The sequence below is a fragment of the Agrilus planipennis genome, unplaced genomic scaffold (assembly GCF_000699045.2).
Source record: "Agrilus planipennis isolate EAB-ADULT unplaced genomic scaffold, Apla_2.0 scaffold156, whole genome shotgun sequence".
In the NCBI taxonomy this organism is placed as follows: Eukaryota; Metazoa; Arthropoda; class Insecta; order Coleoptera; family Buprestidae; genus Agrilus; species Agrilus planipennis.
In genome coordinates, this window is record NW_020438859.1 from 595,988 (window position 1) to 615,515 (window position 19,528).

General features: G+C 35.2%; 1 protein-coding gene across 5 annotated transcripts in view; it reads left to right on the top strand.

Annotated features, from left to right (window-relative positions):
- The window catches only part of LOC108741021 (protein pangolin, isoforms A/H/I/S), a 178,688-nt gene that overhangs the window by 4,231 nt on the left and 154,929 nt on the right, over nt 1-19,528 (top strand). The window contains exons 1-2 of one of the 5 annotated variants that reach the window (XM_025980056.1): nt 5,265-5,484; nt 5,594-7,841. The exons of 3 other annotated variants lie outside the window; for them this stretch is intronic. In XM_025980056.1, the coding sequence (XP_025835841.1) occupies nt 5,606-7,447 (1,842 nt within the window). In that variant the 5' untranslated portion in view covers nt 5,265-5,484; nt 5,594-5,605 and the 3' untranslated portion in view covers nt 7,448-7,841. Of the gene's footprint in view, nt 1-5,264; nt 5,485-5,593; nt 7,842-19,528 lie in introns of those variants that run through there. One more of the 5 variants, XM_025980039.1, reaches the window with a different exon arrangement.

Consider the following 19,528-nt stretch of genomic DNA (forward strand, 5'->3'; position numbering starts at 1 on the left):
CTAGACGCCTGGTACATTTGCAAACCAGATATCAAAAATTCGTAGTTTTTCAGGAGAAAATTATTTATGTTTATTGATACAAAGTCAGCAAGATAACTAGTGAAGGAAAATGAAAACGTATTTATATGTAGAAAACGTTAGATATCCTCTAGATAGATGAGCTGCATGGTCTGGAGCATTGTTACTATTGGGGGTGTAATCGATTCGATTCCTGGTTTGTCACCTCTGATCTAAGATTTTCCTGTGGGTTACTTGGGTCATTTAGGTAAATGCTTGGGGTAGTAATATCCTACCGATAAATTTTTCACCTTTTTGTTTTTATTTCGCCGTCCCATCTTTCTCACTCGAACCACCAGTCACCTATCCCCACGATTCCTAACAAGAGTTAGAAGAAGTCCATCCTCTCTACTCTCCGGCATAGCATTAGCAGCTAGCGGGAATGAAACCTCCAAAAGCTTTTTCTAAATACCTCATATACTCACTCCAAAACATAACAGTAATTAGAGTCCTAACTACTTTTCGGTAACAACGTTACCTTCTTCAGATACTGTAATTATTATTATAAGATTCAATCATTATTCAGATCTTTATGGTCTCTGAAGCTGCTAACCTTGTACCGAAAAATACTCCGGACATGTAGTTTCATGTTTTGACGTTGGGCTTTGAGCCATTTAGAGTTTTCTACAAAGTTTTGCAATCTTCTATACATACATTTACTTAATTAATTGGTTTGTTTTGACCAAAAATATACTCCTTATGATTTTTTTGTTGGCCACAGTCGAAGATCCATCAGAAGAGTTCTCAATATTCTCTCATAATTGCCATATACTAGCTCTGTAAAAATCCATATGCTTTCTAGTAAAGTTTATAACTTTGAATTATGAATTTCTTTAGAATCTCACTCAGAAAATGGTCACTACATGTCTCTTGCGCCCATTTTATAGTAATGAGCAAAGTAATTTTTCTAAGATTTGCCCTCTCCGTGATAACGAAAACCGAAATTCTGAGAATACTGTCTGGAAGGTGAATAGTCAAATGTGAATCAGACAGACAGCGTTCCAATGACCCATTCTAAGGAAATACCAGAATGAATAAATTAGCCCATATTGACTGCAGTAGGGTATTCAGCGTTACAGTTGGTTGATTAATAAAAGGCTGCTCTTTTTTTTATTCGCCGTGTAATTATTCGCATTGTATTAAAAACAAAGATGCTGTGTTCTACAGACGAATTGCTCAAAATATAAGAAAATTGGATGATGACCGGCATTAATTATTAAATGGCTACCCGACATGGTTTCAATATAATTTTTACATATAATAAATAATTAATCATATCAATAATTTTATTGTAAAGACAAAGAAAGCAACTTTTATTTACTCAATATTTAACTGAAGATGACTCTTTAAGTGTCAGGACGCATCTCAAGTAACCAAACGTTCAGTTAGAGACTCAGCCGGACACTCGGTCTCTAACTGATTAAGACACAGTGGATGTCGGAATTAATCTAAGTAATTATACGTTCTGCTAAAGACTCAGAATCAGAGTCAGTCTCTAACTGAAGATGTCACTTTAGATGTCAGAGCGCACCTAAGTAACTCAACGTTCAGTTAAAGACTCAGAATCACACTGAATCTTAAATTTAAGATGGCACTTTGGATGTCGGAACGCATCCCAGGTACTAAACGTTCAGTTAGAGACTCAGACTCAAACTCAGTCTTTAAATTATGATGACTCTTTAAGTGTCAGAACGCATCTCAAGTAACCAAACGTTCAGTTAGAGACTCAGCCGGACACTCGGTCTCTAACTGAAGAAGACACAGTGGATGTCGGAATTAATCTAAGTAATTATAAGTTCAGTTAAAGACTCAGAATCACACTCAGTCTCTAACTGAAGATGGCACTTTAGATGTCGGAGCGCATCTAAGTAACTCAACTTTCAGTTAATGATTTAGAATCATTTTCAGTCCCTAATTGAAGATGGCACTTTGGGTGTTGGAACGCTTCTCAGAGAACTGAACGTTTTGTGGAATTTCTGGTGTTTTTAGTTTCCTTGGTACCCGCTCCGCCTCCACATTGTTGTTGTTGACTTATTAATATAATTGAATAGTTCTTTTTTTCTATAAAACGTTTGGTCATTAGAACACCTTGTTTAAGTTTGGTTTGAATGAATAATCACAACAAGCAATTTTTTTAAAAGTATTCTGCAAAAAAGATTTAGATAGATACACAGCTTTTTTATTTATGCCAAACTGAACTTTGACTGTAATTGTCCGGTAGTTTTAGAGGTATTCAGCCGTGACGAACGCACAGCTCAGCGGGCGCACGTGTTTTTTTTTTTAGGAATCTGCGTAAGTAGACCTAAGAGGTATTTCACATGGCTTAAATTTTGTATTTTCAATAAACCTTGACGAAAGAAATCTGATTACTTCAGGGAATGCCCATATTTTATTCAGAGAAAATTCGAACGAGAAGATACACGCACAGGACGAATGAATGTTTTTTTGTATGAGAGACTACTGAGAAACGCTGTTTATATAACATTCGATCATTATTTTAGTATTATTATTAATAGCGATAGATGGAGAACATGAATTGTAGATACATAAAATAAATTCAATTAAAAGGTATTGGTCGTTTACTGTAAGAAAAGGTGTCTTAGATTTGCAGATGTAGCAGTATTAGCATCTAGCAAGGAGGACTTAGAGATAGACCAAATAAAATGGAAGCGGTATTGACAAAACAGTGTTTTTTTTTTTAATTAAAAAGAAATAATGAAAGCAAGTTAAGAGAATGTAGGGAAAAGGCGAATATAAAAATAAGAGATCGAAAATTATAAGAAGTGACTGATTTTCGGTATCCAGGATTGTTCAGTCCTTAATGTATATATATATATATATATATATACATTTAGGGCCCCTCCTCCATCGATTAGGTTAATGATTTGGTTTATGGCGTGTTGATGAGAACCAATGAGTTCGAAATCGTGATCCATGTCTCGTAATTTCGGTAAATTACTGACTAGAAACATACGTAATGTTCTTTACCAATTCAACAACTTTGAAAACGGAAGGACTTAAAGCTGCATCCGTAGCCGTTGCTTTTAATCGTACAGCAGTGAGATAAAATGTAAGTAATACCTACGTGAGTTAAATTGGCAAACAGACGAATGACAATGAAACAGAAACACAAAGAAACGGCTTGCCGTTGAGAAGAAACATTTACGTGAGCGCACACCGCTCAGATCGGTGAGTGAGTAAATGAATGACTGACTGAGTAGTTGATTACTCACGATCAGAAGAAATCTGCTTCTTGTTCCATTTGCGACATTGTTCTTTTCGTCCATCGAACTACATACGTTCAGCGGAACAAACTGGTTGTATAAATTAATTTCGGTTGAGGCTTTTAAGTATCAGGATCATTCTTTATCTTTTTTAATGTCCTATTTATTCGTTTCAGAGATAAGAAAACAACTACCGACAAATATCGATCCAAATTATGATAACAAACGGGGTAGTGGTAGATTTTTTAATGTTAAAATGTTGATGATAAAAGATAAACAATTGGTGCATCATAGAAAGTCTTCTTTACATATATTTACGTATTTTTGCTAGTTTTAGTTAGCGCACGCCGACGTCGCATGGCTTATTTATTGCAATTTAATTTAGAAATACATATTGAGATTTCAAATTGATAACTTATTTGTATTTAAATAAAATATTAGCCTTTATCACTCTGGCAAGATAGATGCTAGGACACGTTTTTAAACATGAAGGGGTAGTTAGAGGCAAATTGGGAACAGCAACGGGAATGGCTAGGTGTAGGTAGGTTTTGAGTAAAAATAAGACAAAATTTGCTGTTAAATTGTGTTAATTTCCTACCTTTTTCAGCAATTTTTTTGTTATCAAAATTATGCGCATTGAGACTATTGTATAATGGCCGTGGTGGACTCTTTAACGCTCATTACAACTCATTGTCACCGCATTTTGCATTGTCTAAATTAAAAGTCTAGACTAATATGACTTGCAAGACAAATTTGTATTTAGCATTCGTCGCTGCCATCACTCTGCGAATATCCGTTTTATACGACAACCAGCGTTTCTCAAACGGTGGTACCAAAAACTCATTGCTTCTGTTGAATCAACGGCCAAAGAAAATTGATCTAAACTATTAAGAAAAAAGGCTTTATAATCAAGGTAACGCAGGGTATTTTTTACTTTACGGCGATCTAGCGTAGATTAGTAAGGAAAACGCTAAGGGTTGTATGGTGTTAGGGATTCTAAAGTTCAATTGTATTACCCAATGATTGTACATGAGGGAAATAATTATGCTCTAGCCTGATATTCTAATCTAGGCTATGGAAGCATTTTTTTTCAGGTTTAATTAAGAGCTAGATTAAGATGGGTGTTTTTTTTTCGTATTCCTCTTTCAAACACACTGATCGAAAATTCTACCCTGTTAAATAGAAATACACAGTAATTACGTAAGATACGTGGTTGTGAATGCTGAAGAATTGCTAAAGTTGTTGCTTTGGTCGCGTGGAAGAATTACAATTATTGGTGTTTAATCGAGGATTAGCGTAGGTAGGTAGGATATGTTTAACCGCGTACAGCGTCTAATGGACTTGTAACCGCATTTATGCTGAGCTTCCATCGATTACGAACAAACAACAACGTATATAATGAACGTGCTTAATAACTTCTGTCGATGATAAATTTTGTGATTGGAGCAAATCGGCAGGTCATCAGTTACTGTTATTGCTCGTTCGACATAATGGCACGTTATAAAACTGTGGGTGGTAACAATTCAACAATCGCCTACTGACGATGAGTTTCCCTCACATTGGAGTAAATAAAGTCGACAAAACGTCTCAAACTCTGTACATAATATATGAACCATTTTCACATAATCATCATAAGGTCGTTAGTCCTTGAATCCTGAGTTTATCTTAGCGTTTCCCCAAAACTATAACAACCCACATCCTTAAGAATTAAATATTTGCGAACAGTAATCTAATCTACCTCTTCCCCTCTAATCAAGAAGGTGTCCATTATCACATTAATAAACAAATTAATAATGTACTGGATGGGATGGGAATTTGTGTAAGGATTTGGCGAAGAAAAATGCAGGACGAATTCGTACGTTCTGTGTGTAAAGTTGTGTTCGGATGGCGCTTTGTTCTTTTCATTGACCGGTTCCGACTGTTGTATTGGCGGGGGAGGTAAGATCGAGGACGACAATCGTTATGGACAGCAGCATCAAGTTGTTTGACCGATTAACTATGTTTATTTCGTAACGCTCCAGTAGCGATCTCATCATTCTTAACCTTTAAGTACCGACGTGCGGTCTGAGAGGCCCCGGCAGGTACTTGACTTGTTAGTTTACCCTTTCCCCCGCACAATACCGATCCCCGCTTTTAAGTAGCTGTGAGTTTAGTGCCCATGTTTACGTTGGAACAGGCAGTGTTGTTGTCGCATGCGTATTTGGTGAGTAATTACGTTTTGAAATTCCGACGCGGCCTCTCAGGCCTCACGTCGGTACTTACGTAAGTTTTTTGTTTTATTTTTTTGTTATAGTAAACTGTTATTTTCACAGATATTATGAACTATGGGTACACCAGGGACTTCCGGTAATAAGCGAAATAGTTGTGCGACACATTTACAACATTCAAAGAGATCTCGGATATGTTTAAGTACATTGAATCCAAATAGTAATCGAGTGATTGAGAGCTGGCTTGCGGATGAGGATTCTAGCGGATCAGAGGTAGACGACGTTGGCGAAGATTTTTGCCCGGAGCACAGCGAGCATGATACGGATACTAGTACTGATATTTCTGATACTGAAGAAACTCAACCTGAACAATTGGACGCGCCGTCATCGTCATCAGATGACGATGTTCCGCTCTCAAGGTTGGGTTATTTTAGAGGCAAAAATAAATATAAGTGGTCTAAATTACCTCCAAACAGATCATCAGTTAGAACACCACAACACAATATTATTTCGCGTGTACCCACATCCAATTTGACCCAAAATGATGGAAAAGATCCTTATTCTTTATGGAAACAATATATAAATGATGAGATGTTATCGGAGATTTTGCTTAGAACCAACGAGAAGCTTGCCGAATATAGATCTAAATATATGAAGCAAGATCGTCCAGAACTAAAAGATATCGATATAATTGAGTTGCAAGCTTTTATTGGTCTATTGATGTACACAGCTGTATTCAAGTCTAACCACGAAGACGCAGATTTAATATTTGCTACTGATGGGACCGGAAGAGACATTTTTAGATGCGTAATGTCTAAAAACAGATTTCTGTGCTTACTTCACTGTCTTCGGTTTGACAATGCACTTGACAGAGCACAGAGAAAGGAGACTAATAGATTAGCTGCGATTTCGAATATTTTCAACAAATTTGTATCTAATTGTCAGAAATTATATAATATACGTCAATATGCTACAGTTGATGAAATGTTAGTCCCATTTAGAGGGCGGTCGTTTTTGATGATATACATGCCAAAGAAGCCTGGTAAGTACGGGCTAAAACTAATGTGCCTGTGTGATGCCGAAAATGGGTATTTTTATAATTGTTATGTGTATTGTGGAAAAGGCTCAGATGGAGAAACACTAACAGATGAAGAAAGAAAGCTTTTAGTTCCTACGCAGGCGGTGATCCGTTTGAGTAAACCATTACATGGCAGTAACAAAAATATAACATGTGACAATTGGTTCACGTCAATACAATTAATTGATGCATTGAGACAAAGAGGATTGACCTGTGTTGGGACGGTAAAAAAAAATAAAAGGGAAATACCCCCAGAGTTCTTGCCTGCTAAAACGAGACCAGAAAAATCAACCTTATATGGTTTTACAAAAGATACCACGTTATTGTCTCATGTTCCCAAGAAGGGAAAAGCGGTCATTTTGGCTTCATCAATGCATCATAATGAAGGAACAAACACAGACTCAGGGAAGCCAAAAATTATACAGTTTTATAATTCTACGAAAGGCGGAGTAGATGAAATAGATAAAAAGTGCTCTGTGTATACTTGCAGCCGCCGATCAAGACGCTGGCCTAGGACAATTTTTTACCTGGTTTTGGATATTAGTTCCGTCAATTCTCATCTTTTACATGATATACATGTGGGAAAACAAACTGATAGAGGAGACTTTATAAAAAAATTAGCTCGACAGTTGGTATTAGAGCATATAAAGCGGAGATTTAGTAACCTAAGGTTGCCCCGTGAACTTAGAATGAGTTTAGCAAGAGTACTTGGTTCTGATAAGCCAGAGACATGTGAAGATGGAGCTGAAGAAGTCAAGACACGAAAGACATGTCTTTCATGTCAACCTAAATTGAAAAGAAAATCGACTTATAAATGCTATTCGTGCAAAAAACACGTTTGTTTGCAGTGCGCGAAACAAGTGTGCCCTGACTGTGCTTAGAATTGAAGGTGTAGTTGGACTGTGGTCATTTTTTTTTTCAGAAGGTTTATGTTCTTACTAATTTTTTTTTCTAAGAGTTATATTAGTCGTAAGTGAGAAATACTATTTGTTGTTATTCTGACAGGAGTATTTTTTATGTTTTGGTTTTTTATAACGAACAGTCTGAATTTTCCCCAAAATTCATGCCAAATATTATTGTAGTCTTATTTTAAAAAAAAATAATAAAGTTGATTTCCTTTCTATATATATTTTTTCTCAAAACCCTTCATTTTTCATCATAATACAAGGACAAATAATTTAACTCATCACTTTCTTTAAAAAACTTTGTAATATACGCGGCCTCTCAGGCCTCACATCGGTACTAACGTTACAAAAAATGCACGTCGGTACTTAAAGGTTAATAACCCCGAGAGTGCGTATTATTGTTCAAACCAAAAAGCCAGTCTGCAAGGTAATGTAACAGCAACGTTACGTACACTCATTACGAGGTTTAATCGCGAAAAAAACTTGGATTAATATAGGTACAATATTCTTACGTTGTTTGAACACCTCCTCTGTCTCTTTCTTAAATTACATCCCGCAGACATGAAGTTTACACAAATTAACTCTAAAATTGGACTTGAACGGATGCTTAAATGCAAATAAGCGCGATAGAATTCTCGGGGTTGAAACTAACTCACTGTCAGATTAAGGATTTATTGACCGTTGTATACGTCAAAGTAAAAGGACCAATCCATTAAAATATATAGATAATGTAATTAGTAGAGTTAGAAACGTTCGAAATTCCACGTACACGGAGATGAAAATACGTTGAATTAACAGTGAGGAGATTTAAAAAAAAAAGAGAACAAGAGGTGCTACAAAAATTAATAAAGTAAAGCAGTAATGGGACGATAGGATACTTTTAAGACATGAATGGTTTGTACCTACAGGCGTATTAGAAATAGAAGCGGGAGGTGGAGATGTTCTAGTTTTTGAGAATTAAATGCGAAAATTTGCTCAGGGTAGCTGGAAGTGGAAATGCGTGTCTAACTAGTCTTCGGTCAAACGACCTTGTTGACGATGATGTAGAGAAGGGTTCTATAACATTTTTTGTAGTAATAACCAATATTGAAAATGCACGAACTCTTTTTGAAAGAGGAAACATCATCATCATAAGTCGTCAGTCCTAAGACTGGTTAGACACGCATCTCTACTCTTTCCTATCCTGAGCTAATCTTCGCATTTCTCTAAAACTAGAACAACCAACAAGGGAATTTAAAAGTATTATAAGATTCAAGACCGCACTTTGGCTTATCCATTTCCAATTTTATTAACCTTATATTGTTTTTTAACAATACGAAACGGTATTTGCAAAAAAATAACATAGATGTTTAAGTCATGCAGATAAAGGTTTTCCCATATTTTACTGGGAGAACTGGGCACACGATTTGAACCTCACTCAGAATACAGAGAAAGGGTAAGACCTCATAAGCAGTAATGGCTGAGTAAAGGTTGAAAGGGCTCAATCGATAGCCCATGGTGATTTACAATTTTATAAAAACGTTATTTTTCCAATAGCATTAGGCACATGTATCATGAAAATCTGGCCTTTGCCTATCTGGACGACTGCGGTTCTACTATGATGGTTGATAATACGTAATTAAAAAAATAGGGTGCATTCACTCTTTGTTTCTCGTACCTGCTCCTTGTCAGTTGTCTGCTTGATTAGAAACGTAATTAATACTCCCTGTTATCCTGTTCTGCCAAAAGATCTTACAATTATACTACAATTAAGATCGTGAGGACGAATTTTCCTCATTATAACTACGTTGTTTTGAAGACCATTACTGACAACTGATCGTTCTATTACGCGTTTAGAGTTATTTTCCTGCTTAAATTCCTTTTTAATTGTGAAATTAATAAACAGTAATAAGTAATGTGTTTATTATGTCAGAAATTTTTGCATTTAGTAAGTTCGAAAATCCCAAACCCAAAATTGTACGGGCAATTAGTTAATGTGATCCCTATCGGTTTCACGCTCAAATTACAATTTACTAAAAATGGATTTGAGTAAATTTCGCGGCTGTTAAAATTAAATTAAAAATTAATCGTTCGATGCAAATAATTAGACAGCATTTTATTGAAAACGATTATATTTAAAAACTTTTTAATGATTCCTGGAGGTATTAGTCGTTAAAAAAAAACATTTGTGCTGCCAACATTTTTTCCTTCTAATCTGTATCTGATAATTGGTCTTTAATTGGAAGAGGCTCATTCACATGAATTAGTCGCCAGTATATACATGTCTACATCGTCTACATTGGGAGAAAAATACATAATAAATAAGTGATACTGCTTGACGATGTTTTTTTAATTACTTTAGGCCAACGAGAAATGCAGCAACAAATCTAGTTCTCGAAATGAATTATTGGTTTGTCGAAGGCCCTATCTAAAACGTTCTTTTATTAATTCCATAAAATAATGTATATATGCGTACGATTGGTTCATTAATAATCACATGGAAAGTGAATGCAGATAAAACTGGCGTGTTATTATAACGGTGTGCCAAAGGTACTTCGTAAAACAGTTTCGGAGCAATTACATTAATGAAGACCATATCGCTGTCCAATTATATTTTGTTGCGTGGATGTTGCTGCTGTTCCACCAGCCGTAATAAACACTGGTGGTAGATTGTTAATAAGTAGAAGGATGACTTAAAAACTTAAGAAAGATATTTGGATGAAGGCCACAAGGCTCTCTTTAACTAAGGACTATGGATTGTGTGCAGGTCCGGGTAGGTTAATTTAGAAATTCGAAAATTATTAAACTGATACTGTTCTGATTCGAGTCTAAAGGCCGTCGTATGTTGTAATTGTTTTCTTACGGTTCGTTAGCACAAGTGGCCAGTTTCTTTAGATGTCGTTCCATCTCCGATGTTGGATATAAACCAGTCCACTCCACACTACGGCCTCTAGACTCGAATCAGAATAACATCAGTTCACCTGCTGTCCGCGAAAGCCTTTATCAATTTTTCGAAAAAGATTGTTAAAGCACGGCTCTGTACGAGTGCGAAACTTGGGCGGAGAAGTTTGAAGCTTAGGAGAACAATGGACTGTATGAAAGTCAATAAGAAATAGCCTACATAGATGGGTGGGACACCTTCTCAGGCATGAAGGGTTAATTAGAGACATATTAGAAGCAGAAACGGGAATTTTGAGGAGTAGAGGAAGACTTAAATTAGATTACTGTTAAATAGTTAAGGATGTAGGATGTTCTACTTTTAGGGAAATTCGAAGTCTTAGGATTGACGACCGTATGATGATGATGACGATGATCGTGATGATATTGTGTGTAACTTACCATTGGTGACAATATTCCAATAACGGCAAACTAAATAGGTACTTCCTATTTTTTATCTCCAGATAGATATCTACATTTACTCTGTTCATTTAAAAGTGAATGTATTCGATTTTACGATTACACATTTCGATGATACCAATAGTTATAAATCCTAAATATGTATGCTTGGAGATGCAATAAAACTTTCCAGTTTATGGGTAGGGAGCATGGAAAAAAAAATGAGCACTTACAGGTACCAAATTTAACAACCGGCCTAACTATATGCATATACGTATATAACAAGCACGAATGTTTTTTTTATGGACCGGCTCTATAACATTTTAACGAAAATAATTTCTGGTTGTGTTGTTCACGATGATGCGCTATAAAATCGGTCGTTAATATAGTTTATAATAGTCCAACTTCCTTTTTATTTTTCGACCTTGACGCTCCAGTATTCCGATCATTGACAATTCGAGAAAAATTAGAGATACCATTGTTAACATGTGGATACATATTGATTTGTTGTTTTAGTTGTTGAAAAGAATTAGCGTTAGGTAATTTGTGAACAGTCCCGTACTATTCTGAACTTTAATTACAGAACCCCTATACTAATAACATTACTATAAGAAACGACCTTAAAAATTATAACTTGTTGAATATGCGGATGAGTGTAGGTAGGTAGATGCCTGGCTATTGTGTTCCAATAAATAGATCTGTTAGCAATCAAGTTAGCTGACTGTTGTTGTAACAGGTAGTAGGCATGGGAAATTAAACAAACGTAACCCCGGAGGGTTTTTCGAATTGGTAAGAGAGGCATGGACACCGGTACGACGACCACTGTATAATGGTATAAGTGTGTAATTAATAATAGGGGGCCCCCGACTGCGCCCTCTTCCTCGCGGGTCCCTCTCCTTGTCCATTGTTAAAGGGGCCCACGCACGATTTACCGGGCTTAGTCCTGCGACCTGTTATTATTATATTTAGCGCAGGCATGAAATCGACAAATGACTGCAGATTGTTATTCAGGAAACCCAGGTTAACTTTATAACGTGATGACCGTTTTTGCTACTGATTATTAAAAAAAATCGATGTCGCATAATTTATATGGTAAGCATTCATTGCTATTATTTGAGTTCGGATTTTTTTAATATAATATGAAGTGCACGCACGGGGGGGTACGTTTTTTTTTTTTTTCTTTTATTTGGATAGCACCGCTTTCCAGAATGCTTTATATTTTAAAGAAATAACGTTTCGCTAGCACGAGTGGCCAGCTTTCTCAGAGGTTCTTCCATCTCCGATACTGGATGTCCACACCCGGAAAGACCTTTGAAGAAAATCGCCACTCTTGCTAGCGAAACGTTGGGAAGGAACTCCAACCGACGACGGCTTTTAGACCCGAACCAGGACAGCACCAGTTCACCTATTTGCCGCGAATGCGTTTACCAATTTGTCATATATGAATTACTTTAAAATATACATACTTCAGCTAAGAATAGGCCTAAAACGACCCTTATCAGTTCAGCTGCTCTCTTGTGTCCTCATTATTTTTGGCAATCGTATTTTTATTTGTTGTTTCAACTTATCAATTATCATTTGTTTGAATGAGTCGATAAAATTTAATTTGTCGCAATTAATCTAGTGTTTGGTGACACGTAAAAATTAATTAGATACGGCCATATGTATAAATTCGTCACAAAATTTTGTGAACTTTAATTACATTTGTATAGAAAGAGAAATCAAATCAAGCGTTCAGTCAACTAGGAATATATTCAATTTTCAGATCTAAAAGTAATTCGGGATTATTTTTAGTAATTCAGTTTTTAGTTCATTCGATTAGTAAATAATTTTGTCCTTTTTTTAATTAATAATAATAATACAATTTCCCGAACTATCAAAGTTCTCGTAGTTCACCCTGTAAATAAATTGTATCTAATAATCTTCTTACCCTGTACTATACATATTAGGATATTGCTTAATCTAATAATAAATTAACAAATAAAGTATTTCTACGGTTAAAGTTCAATTAATTTATGATCATAAGGTATGGAAAAAGAGTATATAATATTCTTAAAATATAATATATGAAACGATAGTTCTACAAGGGAGCATAAATCATTTCATGTATCATTGGGAAATCGGTCAACAACTTACGAAAAAACGGTTCGCCGCTTTTCTATCCGGAACTTCGTCTTACAAGCACGCAGTCCAGTCGGTAAAATTCATAGTATTTAAAAGAAAAATGATAAAAGCAATCTGTCGACCCTTTGATAACCTCTTGTTTGATGTATTTTCATCAATAAATGCATCTACTTGAATGCATCACTATACACATAGTAATGTTCTAAAGTTTCAAATAATGTTCCAGTTATTACTGTCATTAATAAACTTTATTAGATGCATTTTGATAACAACAAACGCTAGTTTACATTATAACAAAACGTAATAATATTAGATATGCAACAACAGTAATTATTTAGTTCATAGAATAATGAATTATTATTATTATTATTAGGCAGTGATAAAACAACAGCCTGATACCTGTTCATAATTAATACAATAATTACGTAGTAATTCATAGGAATTATTTCTCTTTAAACGCTTAATTAAAATTTGTTACGCTCAAAATCAGTTTAAAATAAAACAGGTGAAATTTGAACAAGTGTTCTGATTAAAACTTACAATTAGATAATACGTACATGGTACTAATAAAAACGCCAATCCCTTTTTCGTTATTACTGATAACAGTGATATATAAGCATCATAATACATGTGTAATAATTCAAAATTATTCGATGTGCTTATTTTTCTTTAAATTGCTTTTGTAATTCATTTTTTCCCGGAACTCTGGAAGAGATTAATTTCGTCTAAATAATAATAAGACGTGTTCAGGTTGATAAAAAAAAAGTTGTTGCTTTTCAAGCTCCTGGTATAAGTATTGTTGTTTTAATCTTAATCATGTTGTATACACAATTTATTGTTTATTTATTTGGCACAGAATTTATTTAGACTACGTCGGTTTACCAGCGTGTTTAACAAGGTGATAACTCAAATGTTTTTCGTTTGGTTTTGTCACAGTAAAATAATAATTCTTAATAAATTCGTTAGAAAAAGAGTGGCATTTTATAGGTATACGTACATGTAGTAGATCGCGTTCCGTTCTTTCTCGCGACTAAACACGGTCATAATTCAGAAACTTGTTTAAAATAAATAATGGTTTTAAGATGTGACAACCAACCGTTAATTTTCGATAAAAAAAGCCTCTCTGACTCTCCCAATTGAGCTGACTGATTCTCGTGTTTGCGCCAGAGAAACACACCGGAAAAATAAAAGTGTCGTCCAATTAGTTCGAACAAATAGTATAATTTTGTGTTACATAATTAACACATTTACCGGCCGCACTACTTACTGCTATGATTGTTATTATTTATTATCTACTTGCTGCCACATTAATTGTAATGTGTTTTTATTAACGCGACAACATATTGTCCGGAAAAAATAATTTGACGTCTCATTTTCTTGGTACGTTATTATCCAACAGGCTATGTATTCATATAACGTAAAAATCACAATAACAGCTATCCACTGACTTCTCTATCCCTAGGGAACAGTATTCTTTTCTGCACAAAAGGTACCCTATGTCCTTTTCTGTACCTCTAACAATGTTTTAGCAAACAAACTTAAATTTACATATTTATAATTTTAGTGAGGATATCAGTCCTCACGGAGAAAACTAAATATTTATGACAACGCAAAAATTACAATTTTCGATTGTACATGACTGGATTTGCCATAGAATTAGTAGAAATTATTAGGTAACTTATAATAATCTCAATTTTGACATGTTTCTTTAAAAATTATTTCAAGTTTCTTAATTACTACAATTAAATTTGTAATATCAACTTGAATACATAGTAAATTTATTTCTGCTCGGATTTTATTTTTACAAATTCGGGTCCAAATTGTAATTTTTATTATTTTTGCTTACGAGGCAACGAACTAAAGCGATAAATTGTAAATATCGCTTTAATATTTAGAGAAATTTTCGTTTTTCATTTACTCCGTGTTAGAGTGTATGAATAAAATTTCTACGTTTATGATTGAATGGTATGAATATTAAAATATTGCTATTTAATGAACAATATATTAATTTAAGAGAAATACTTACTTACTAATTGCGCACGTAACAGCAGTAATTATTTTAGGTGTGGCCACAGACAGAAGTTAATCTGACTATTTACAATGACATAAAAAATCGAAAATGTAATTACAATTTCCCAGCTGGCTGCCGTAACTGTTCGATTAACTTTTTCTAATTGATCTCTAACATTTATCAAGTATCTATTCCAATTTGCATATTTATTTATAATGTACAGTTAAATGCGAAAATAATTATAATTGATTTTGAATTCTAACTGACCATTTGAGGTAAAATGATTTAAACAACAAACCCAACTAGAATTCATAGGGAACATCCCCATACAGCGTATGGGACTCATGGATTTAATGAGATAAACCTAACACATCAATAAATAACCTTTGGGATTTCTTTCTTAAGAAAGGGAAAAAGGAAAGCCTCGTCAAGGGTCCCTTGTACGCCATAGAGAAAACCTCATGGAGACCTCATTGGCAGTGTGAGACTCTAGCCTCTCACGAAATTCTATTCCGGAAGTCGATTTTTTAACGATATTGTCTCCATCATTAATTTCTAAACCTTCGATCTGTTAATTATGATTATAAATGAGCCAGTATAGGAGATAGGACCGCATATTGTACACAATGATCTTTACTGTTCTTTACGATAGTTTTTATTAATGATTTTCAGTAGAATACGTTAGCAACGTTTTTATTTTTAGATGCCACACAATCTTCGTCGTAAATTGTATAATATGAGTTTTCAAGCAGGATTCGACTCGATGTTATTTTGACATGCTTGCTAGGTTTTATGGTTCGTGAAAAATTATATGCCAATTAAAAGAAACTTCAGGAAACGAGAAATTAGTCTTTAAGTTATTAAAAATAATATTCAGTCTGTTTGAAACGTTAAAACAGACAATTAGTTACTGTTGCTCTTCGCTCAGGTCCTATAAATGTTCCTTACCAATTTAAATTACAAGCATATGGTCTGCAATAACAATAAATTTATTTTTGCTGGTTAGTTTAAATAAGCACTAAATCTCAAGTTCCACATAGAAGCATTTGAAAAACGTAAAAATGCGATTCGACATCCAAGATCTTGTCTTGGATTAGGGTCGCTGCCTACTTCATTAATTTTTTTTTTTATTTCAGTACTTTGTAAGTGTTTAGAAGGATTATCAACGCGTTTAAATGACAAATTAATAACGTTTTGGTAGCACGAGTAGCGAGCTTCTTCAGAGGTTCTTCCATCTTGGATGCAGATTTGTAAGAACCTCTGGAGATTTCGCTACAATCGACGACGGCCTTTAGACCTGAATCAGGCCAGCATCAGTGCTAGGGTTTATTTCGTAATTTTAATCTAATATGTTGGTAGTTACACATGACTATTCTATAAGCTAAATGTTCCTTAAATCTACCGCTAATTGCTCCACGGCTCTGGCTCATATAGGAAGTGTTTGTCGCAATTTTCACGTTTGATACTGTAAATTCCAGCTTTCTTTTGAGCTTTTGTTGTATCTTTTGGTTACCGTTCTGCTTTTGCTCATTTAATCCTAGATAGTGACCATATTTTGCACTATGTACCACATTTGTTGTAATATATTTCTTATTGTTTATATTTTTATGTACATAATTGTCTATAAGTAGTTATCGTAATGGTATGGCGTTGACGCTGTTCAGGGTTATTCAAATTTCTACCCTTCAGTTTAATGGCTGTAGAGTTTTTTTTTTAAGCAGAAGTTGCCCTCTTAGGCGCACGCTTTCTGCGGGCATTTCCTTTGTTTTGCTTTAACTCATCCTCGGCTCGAAATTAGGCAGTAATTATACTTAAAAGGCGCCGCCAGGGCGTCCCGGCGCTATTTTTAGGTGCGAACGCCGCCCCGTCGCTTGTCTTTATTATGAGCAGAGCTTTTTACTCCGTTTCGGTCGTATGCAATGCACACATGTATTTTTGCAAACATGGAAAACGCATGTTTACACACCCACACGTGTCGTTTTACCATTAATCAGCGGTATTTTCATCAAGCAAATTAATGTACGGAAGTTCATAATTTGAGAAGAAGCTTGAGAATTTACACGCTTTATAATAGATAAATATAAATAATCCGGCTCGAAGGACCAAAATTAAGTTTGTTCACCGAATTAATTGCAGCAGCTACCTACAATTTCTACGTATCTTGAAGTCAGGTGCAAAAATATTAATTTTCAATGCCTTCGTAACACTTATACCTCCTAGACTATTATTATATCTGACGTTTCCAGCGAAGAGTTAAACTGTTGAATGGCTGGCGAAAAGCGTTTAGATGTTGAGGCCAGGCGCTCGTTAGCGATGGTCTATTGTTTTTGCCGAGTGTGCGACCATTCTTCGCCACAGCCAACTAACTATCTGGCTTAATTTAATAGTTTAAATAACAAAACAGCGTCGGCCTTTGTTTCCTTTATTCAACGCCAACCGCGCTCGCGTGGCGGCCCGTTTGTTGTTCCTTTTTAGCGGAATGCTGTTACCATTACGAATTCAGTTGCCTAAGAACTGTCGCGATTGTTAATGCAATTATGCGAGAAAAATTCAAGACCGATTAATAATCTAGAACTTCGCTCTCGTTTCTGTACCATACACACAGTAAATAGACGTACGATAGCGTATGTGTTTGGAAACCGATTTATGGAATGAAAAATCGTCACGAATTTCCTCTATCACGTATTATGGGTGTGTGCAAAAACGTGAAGCTAGTTTTATTTTTTCCTATTTTGATTTCGTATTTATTTTAAAGTTCCTTCAAGTCTCATTAAATTGTTACGTATAACATTGAAAACTAAGTCAAAATTTGGTCAGTGACATTTTAGTGATGAAATGCCAAAAGCTGAACAGAAGCACAGACCTGCTGAACATTTAATAAGTTCAGGTGTTGCGCCTGTAGTTTTCAGAAAAGTTTTGAGGTTTAATTTAAATATTGTAATAGGACACGTAACAAGGAAGCACACGATGTGAATGTGAATTTTTAAACATTGAGCTGAAATTTGTTTTTACACCGTATGTTTTTTTGGTAGTCAAATTACCTCTTGAGAATGTTAAGACGAACCTGCAACACAATTGTAGCTACTGAAATACAAAATCATGTCATAAGAGATACATTTTTTTGTTTTAAGTTTTTCCATTTCAGTTTTGTAATGCAACGAATGAGTTACAACAAATTAAAAAACTGCAAAGCGCCAGCGTTTAACGTCTTGAATCGCAAATATAATTCGCAATAAGTCCGTTTCCTGACGACGTGAACCAATCGGGACGCGTTGCGGCAATACATCAAACGTTAGTTTTTCTTTCTTTTACACACTTCCTTCCTGTTCATAATCGGACATAAGTACGTTTGTTTCTTAAGGTCGCACAATAGTTGAAATGCATTTGACTGAGTACTATTTATTTTATTAGAGAAAATACAGTGGAACATCGATTATTGAATGTTTTAAAGTTTAAATTTTCCAGCTCTTAGTATACGAAAAAGAAAACACAACTCATCTATTTTAATTGGGGTTGAAAAGTAAAGAAACAATAAAAAAAATTGGGAGAATCGATCAGATATTATAATCAGCATTCGTTCTGATTCCGGATTTACTAGAGCATTCATTATTGCTTATTATATTTAGCCGTAATCAGGGACTCAGCTGGAACATCTTTTTTCCTTACATACACTGAAGGGGGCCTGATGTAGACACACCTCTTAAGGCATGTCCTTTGAAGACTAATGTGGTCTTGATGTGGATATATTTTTGCGGCATGTAAGACTGACCTGGCCCTTATGTGGATACTCTATTTCAACCCTTAACGGCATGCCCTTTTTAGCCTGATTTGGCCCTTATAGCGATACCCTATCTGAGTCCTTTTACGGTATGCCCTATTAAAAATGATTATAAATCAAATAACATAATCAGGGCTAAACGATATAAAGTAGAGAAAGAGCGAATATATAGATAGGAGACGAAAGATTGGAAGTGGCTGATTTTAGGCATCTAGGAAATCAGATAAGTCAGGACGGAAGGAGTAAAAGGGATATAAAGCAGAGGATAGCGCACAGTCGAATCGCCTTCAATAAAAAATAATCACTTCTATGTTGCTCGTGAACGATTAATTTGGAAATTCTAAAAAGATTGTTAAAGGTGTATGTTTGGAGCGCGGCGTTGTACGGGTGCGAAACATGGACAGTGGGCGCGGCGGAAAAGAAAAGGTTAGAAGCGTTCGAAATGTGATGTTACCGGCGAATGATGAGAATACCGTGGATAGAAAAGGTTATAAATGAAGAGGTATTAGAAGGAATAGAAGAACAGACGACTCTATGGAAGTTAATAAAAAAGAGGCGAGTTAGGTTGGTAAGTTTAGTTGTCGAAATTGGTCCATACAAGGCAGTCCAATAGATAAGCTATGACAGTTGGGAACCATAGCTTATCTACTTATCCCCGTCCGGACCAAGCAGTTAAATGTGATCTATAGAAAACAGTCTGGTGGGGCCAAAGCTGCCTCATGGAGTACCTAATTATGTGATTCGAGTAGGACGCAACCGACTAAGGGACAAAACGTTACCTAGGTGTGTTCTATAGACGTTCCCTTGTGTAGTTTGTAAACTAATACTT